Consider the following 6,205-nt stretch of genomic DNA (forward strand, 5'->3'; position numbering starts at 1 on the left):
CGAGGCTACGATAAGATACTTTCAATACTGAATGCATAATGAAAATAAACATTAATATGGAAAAACGTTAACTAGTAAAGCAAATTTTAATTTGAAATATTTTCTACCCACATTTTAAGGGAGAAGGTAAGAAAATTGAGGTCAGAAAAATCTATTACCAACCCTCTTAAAATTAAGACCATGAGAAAATGAACAGGCATTTTTCAAATCAGCAAAACAGAAGGTAATTGAACATGTTTGCTCACTTCTTCTGAGCCACACACTAATTTTTCAAACATGCACAAAAGATTTAGGCTAGCTTTACTTATAAACCGTACCATGCATTTTTAATTTTCCCATCAGCAGCTTTTTACCTTCCTCTGCCTAAAAAATGAAAACTCAACATCTGATTTTAAAATCCCTAGTTCATCCCCTTCTCCCATGGGGTTTTTTTTTTTTTTAGTCTGATTTCATTTGTAGCCTTCTCAATTCTAATTGCAATACTCTATAAAAACAGAATTTGCATTCATTTTCATGACAAAGAAAGTTTTTTGTTTTGTTTTTTTTTAAATAAAAAACTTCTTTTAGTGACTACTCTTTCCCATGGATGGTCCCAGGATTCGGTTTGGAAACTTCTCTCCAGAAAGCAGTTTAAGGCTTTAAGACCTCAGTCTCATGTGTAATCATCTTTATCTTCAACAAAAGATTCTTAAGCATTGGAATCAACTGAAATTATGTCCTTTATTTGAGTGGGCCAATCTAGACCTCATTCATAACCTAAAAGAATAACTGTGAAGATACTTAAGAGGAAAGTCTGACAATCCCTACCTCCCCCCTCCCAAAAAATAAATCCAAAAACCAAAAGCAGTGTCCATAGTGAAAATATAGGCTAAAGGTTAACTTGGCATGGAAATAAAATGTTCAATCTAAAACATTTAAGTTTTAATCAACTAAAAAAAATCTAGCACACATAACTCCCAAGTTTGTAAATAGCCAAACAAAAATTCTCAGACAAGCAAATTCTTTAAAGCTTACTATAAAAATAAAAGTGAAATAGAATTCCTAAATAATCATTCAAAATTTCTCATTATCAGAAAATACACCTATTTTAAGTCCAGTATCTTGATTATCAACGTAAAACATGTAACTTTATCTAAATTGAAAAATATTTTTCCGCCAATCGTATGGAAAAGAAAAACGTAATTCCTAACCACAAACAGAAGTCCTGATTAATTTGTTTTGGACAATGACAGGTCACAAAGGGGTAAAGCAAGTTGCCAAATTTTCAGAATTAAATCATCTGGCCAAAAAAAAAACGTGATACATTTCAAAAATCAGTATTTTTCTGAAGTCAAATTAAGTTTATAATAAGGCTAACAATTAGAGGAAGCAGCTTATTCCACACTAAGGAATAGCCCCTCTTCCTGCATGTTTGTACTGGTCTGATAAAAAAAACAATCAAACTTCCTAGTCATTATGCTGTCCATTTTAAACATCCCAGCTAACGACACAAGCAATCTTTACTTACCCTGGGGAGGAAAGGCTAAAATTCTAGATAGACCAAGATAAGAGATGGGAGTAAACCACATTAAAAGAAAAAAAAAAAAATTACTTAGAATGTATCATCCTCAGCTAGTGGTCTCCCAAGTTTTAAAAGGTAAATGGTTACTATTTCCAACCACAGAGAAATGAACAAACCTTTGTTAGAGATAATGACCTAAGTGGAATTCTAGATTTGGAAGATTACGAATTATTGAAGCCAACGTTAGAAACTTTTCAACAGAGAACTACTCCAAATTATCACTTAAAGATTTTAGAGCAACAAAAATGCACAGGTGAGAAGTCTTTCAGAACTAATCAGAGAAATTCAAATTATGTTTTTAAATAAGATACACATAAAGTGAAAATACCTTCAATTTTTTTTCATAAATTCCTATGTCATTTGATTGAACTCAGCATTTTAATTAAAAGACTAATGCAACTTTAATTAATTCTAAATATTGTGAGGACACATTTCATTTTAATTTCAATGAAAGATTCCTTCTAAACTGTACTAAAGAACATTTAACAAATACTATTAAAATTTTAAAAATTTCCAAAACATACCAAGGCAGAAAAGACATCATTTTTGAAATGCAATAAAATTGTTCCCATAATTTTACATGTGTTCTGAGTTTATTACTATATATTATAAATACGGTAAATGTATTATGAACACGAAATGACACGCAAAATGATTTACTGTGATTCAGTTTTTAAATATAATATAGACCAAATTATTGAGTATATTACACATTTTGCTCCAAACATTTCTCATGTTTAAAAAAAACAATAACTGGCGCCCCTTAGCGCTCACATTTGGAAATACTCAATTTAATAGTTCCAGCAATTTTTTTTTTTTTTTGACATTCCAGAAAGTTTTCTGCCTCCACAATCTTTCAAATGCCAACACAAATAGAAAAAGCAGAACCCCTTAAAGGGACAGCTCAAGTTTTTTTTCTGGAGCAATATAAAATTAACAGATTTGCTATTTCAACAAGGGAAAAAAGCCCATTCCGATGAGGATTACCGCTGTTAGGTCTAACATACGTAAGCAATAGCGAGGACGCTGTAAGACCTAACACTCTCGAACTTTGAAAGTTGTTTCTAGGACTTTCTTGACAACAAATGATCCCGGGATTCCTCTTTAACCATCTTTAATCACGAAGACATTTCCGGTCTTTTGTTCTTTAGCGACATTCCAACTCTCTAAGCTTCAGATTCCTTTTCTCTAGTTCTATAAAGATCTCGAAATTCCTATGAAAAATCTAAAATCCACGGTTCAATTCTATAAAACAGTTTATCAGTCTTCCAGGGATGCTTCTGAGACAGAAAACAAAACAAAACAAAACCACCTCCTGAGTACTCGATTTTCAAATCAGACTTTCTTGTTGGTCATTTTGTCTTCTCCAGGCTTCCACAGAAAAGCAGAGCTGCTAGAATTCAGCAGTCCAGGGCACTGCTCTAAGTAAGAACTTGTTAAAGAAATCCCAGAGTCGGCCAACATTAATCTTGCCGTTCTTCGCAACCCTCCGCTCTCCGCCAACAAAGCTTTTCTGCAAACTTTGCCCCTCTTCTCTCCGTCCTTCCGAACGTCGATCCTACAGAGCGAGGCGGCGGCGTCCTGGGCTCGCTCTCCGCCGAAGTTCTCTCCGAGTCGGGACAACGTTTAGACTCGTCCTCGCGGTATTTCGTACTCACCCCCCCCCCCCCCCCCCGCCCAAAGTGAAGTTAAACTCCCCAACAGTTCTCGCTTCCCCAAACAAAAGGACGAAAAGTGCTTTGGGCTGTCATCTTGCCCCGGCCTGCGGCTCGGTCCCCACTACTTTCGGGCTCCTCGGGCACATTCCCTCCAGTGGCCCGGCCCCACGCTGCCCCCCTCGAGTACTCGCACGCCGCAGCAGCTCCCCAGCAGCCGCGGCCCCCACAGGACCCTCCACTGTGGGAACGCGCGCGGCCTCCGGGAGAGCCCCCCGGGGAGCGCCCCGGGGCCGGTGTCCTTCAGGCGCCCGCGGGCCGGGCGCGGCCGGCTCCTCCGGGGCTCCTCCGGGGCTCCTCCGGGGCTCCTCCCGGCCAGGCCCGCCACGCTCCGGGCCGTCGCGGTGCTCGCAGGCGCGGCGGGAAGCCAGGGGCGCGAGGGGGCTCGCCCCGCAGCCTCCCCGGGGCGCCGAGGCCGGCGGCGCGAGGCCCGGGGTCGCGGGCCTGGGCGGAGGGGGAGGGGGAGGGGGAGCGTCCCGCCGGCGGGTCCCGCCCGAGCCCGCGGCCCCGGCCCGCCCGCCGCCCGCCGCCGCCCGCCGCCGCCCGCCGCGGCCGCCGCGCCCCGCGAGCCCGGCCTCGGCGCCGCCTCCATGCGCCCCGCCCGGGCCTCTGGGTCCCCGGGCGCACGGCGGGTCCCCCCCGCCAGCCGCGACCTTCCCGCCCTCCCAACACGCCGGCGGGCGTCGGGTCCCGGGAAGATGGGCCGCCGCCGGGGCGCGGGGCCGCGAGGGGCTGCCAGGGCGACTCACCTTCGTCCAGCAGCCGCTCGAGGTGGTTGAAGATCCCGCAGAAGTTGGGCAGGCTGCTCATGAGCTTCTTGTCGTTCATCAGCTGCATCAGGTAATCTGGGGTGGGCTTCGGCTTCTCCTTCGTTTCCATTTCCCCGACCATATTCCAGGCTCCGCAGCTCACTCCGCCCGCCGCCGCCGCCGCCGCCGCCGCCGCCGCCGCCGAGGAGGGAGGGAGGGGCGGGGAGCCCCGGCCGCCGGCCGCTCGGGACTCGGCGTCCCGCTCCGCTCCGCTCCCGCGCCGGGCGCCGGGGCGGCCGGACCGCGCGCTCGCCGCGCTCTCCCCGCCCCCGCAGGCACTTTCCGCCCGCGGCCCGACGCGCTCCCGGCCCGCCGCCGCCGCCGCCGCCGCTCCTCGGCCGCCGGCTCGGCGCGTCCCTCACGAGGCCGGCGGGCGGGAGGCGGGTCTCCGCGGGCCGAGTGCGGGCGCGGGCCGCTCGGCGCCGGACGAGGAGGAGCCGGGCCGCCGCCGCCGCCGCCGCCGCCGCCGCCGCCGCTCGCTCGGCTGGTCGCGCCCGCTCAGCCGCCGCCGCCGCTTCTGCCGCGGGCTCGGGGTCTCTCTGGGCTGGTCCCCGCCGCGGCCGCCTCTGCCGCTGCCGCCGCGCTCTGACTCCGCTCCTCCTCTTCCTCCTCCTCCTCGCCTCCTCCTCCTCCTCCTCACTCACTTGGCGGCGGAGTTCGCCTCAGTTCAGGCGGCGCTGCCAGCGGCGGCGGCGGCGGCGCGGGGGGAGGGGCGGCGGCGCGGGGAGGGCCGGGGGCGGGCGGCGGGCGGGGCCGCGCAGGGCGGCCGTTAGCGGGGCCCGGCCGGCGCGCTCCTCCTCCCGCCGCCGACCCCGGCCCGGGCGCCGCCACCGCCGCCGCCGCCGCCGCCGCCGCCGCCGCCGCCGCCGCGCCGCCTCCCTCCGGCGGGTGGTCGGCCTGAGAGGGGCCCGGGGCTGGGGTCGCCGGCGCGGCGGGCGGAGGGAGGGAGGGGCGGCGGGCGCGGCGGGGGCGGCGGGCGCGGCGGGGGCGGCGGGTGGCGGTGCTTTCGACTGGGGGCGGGGTGAGGGCCGCGCCGCTCCGCGCTCCCCGCCGCCGGGCCGGCTCGTCTGGCGGGCGCGGCCGGGCTGTGGCGGTGGCGGTGGCGGTGGCGGTGGGTGAGAGGGCTCGCCGGCGGGACGCTCGCCGCCGCACGCCTCATTCTCTCCTCCGGTACTATAGTTTTTTGTTGTTGTTTAAAGAAAAAAAAAGAAAAACTGTCGTCCGTTCTCACACCCTCCCCCCCCCCCCAAAGAAAAGAATTTTTTTTAACGTCCTGTTGCTTCACGGGGGACTTTCGGGGTGGGCGTCACGTGCCCCGACACGTAGCCGTAAGGCCCGAGAGCGCGTGCGCGCGTCGAGCCCGGTGGCCACGCCCCCTCCGGGGGTCGCCCCGCCCCTGCCGGGGCCCCGCGAGCGGAGGGGGAGGGGCGGGGCCTGCGCGCGCCTGCGTGGGGCGGGCCGGGGCCGGGGCCGGGGCCTGGTGGGGGCTGGCGCGGGGGCGCGCCGTGGGGGTGGGGCGGCCGGGCGGTCGGACCCCAGGCGGCGGGGCGGGGGCGGGAAGCTGCGGCGTCTTCGCTCCCTCGCGTCGGCTGCTTCTCCGCAGCTCGCGCGTCCCGGGTGGGCCCTCCTTGCCGCGGCGATGTCGTTGGTGGCGCCGCACGACGACCCCCGCCCCCTCCCCGCGTCCCCGCGGTCTCCTCCGGCTCCGGGCGCCACGCTGCGGGACAGCCTGGCGAGCGCTGGGTCCCGCGTGGGCGCCCCTCGTCGCCCCGACGGCGCCGCCACCTGCGCGGTTACCTGTCCCGGGGGCGGGACGCGCTGGGGAGCGAGGCTGCCGCGGCGCAGCCTCCGTTCCTCCGGGAGCCCGCGGCAGGCAGGGCCGAGCTTCGCGCCGCCCGCGACGCGGAGGGGGCGTGAGCGGTGCGGCCGAGGCTGCGCTCCGTCCCGGATGGCCCCGGCCTGGGGCTGGGAAGTGCAGCCGCAGTAGCCGCGTGAAACCCCGCGCCCAGTTGGGAAGGTGGGAGTCACATGCACCTCTGCCCACGTGCAGAGCTAAGGATACGGTGGGAGGAGGGCTTTCCGTGCGGCGTGACGGGTCCGACGCCTGGGTCTGCTTGGGA

The 6,205-nt window shown here is 55.7% G+C and overlaps 1 protein-coding gene across 17 annotated transcripts in view; it reads right to left on the reverse strand.

The window, feature by feature from the left end:
* The window catches only part of QKI (QKI, KH domain containing RNA binding), a 161,754-nt gene extending 157,336 nt beyond the window's left edge, over nucleotides 1-4,418 (reverse strand). For 8 of the 17 annotated variants that reach the window (XR_012003029.1, XR_003237588.2, XM_026015956.2 and 5 more), the window contains exon 1: nucleotides 4,026-4,398. Coding sequence is in view for 8 of the 17 variants with exons in the window: in XM_026015956.2 (XP_025871741.1) it covers nucleotides 4,026-4,167 (142 nt within the window). In the remaining 9 variants the exon portion in view is untranslated. Of the gene's footprint in view, nucleotides 1-2,568; nucleotides 3,321-4,025 lie in introns of those variants that run through there. The other 9 variants (XM_072766557.1, XM_072766555.1, XM_072766535.1 and 6 more) reach the window with 7 other exon arrangements.
* Nucleotides 4,419-6,205: the final 1,787 nt, after the last annotated feature.

The sequence above is a fragment of the Vulpes vulpes genome, chromosome 1, assembly GCF_048418805.1.
Source record: "Vulpes vulpes isolate BD-2025 chromosome 1, VulVul3, whole genome shotgun sequence".
In the NCBI taxonomy this organism is placed as follows: domain Eukaryota; kingdom Metazoa; phylum Chordata; class Mammalia; order Carnivora; family Canidae; genus Vulpes; species Vulpes vulpes.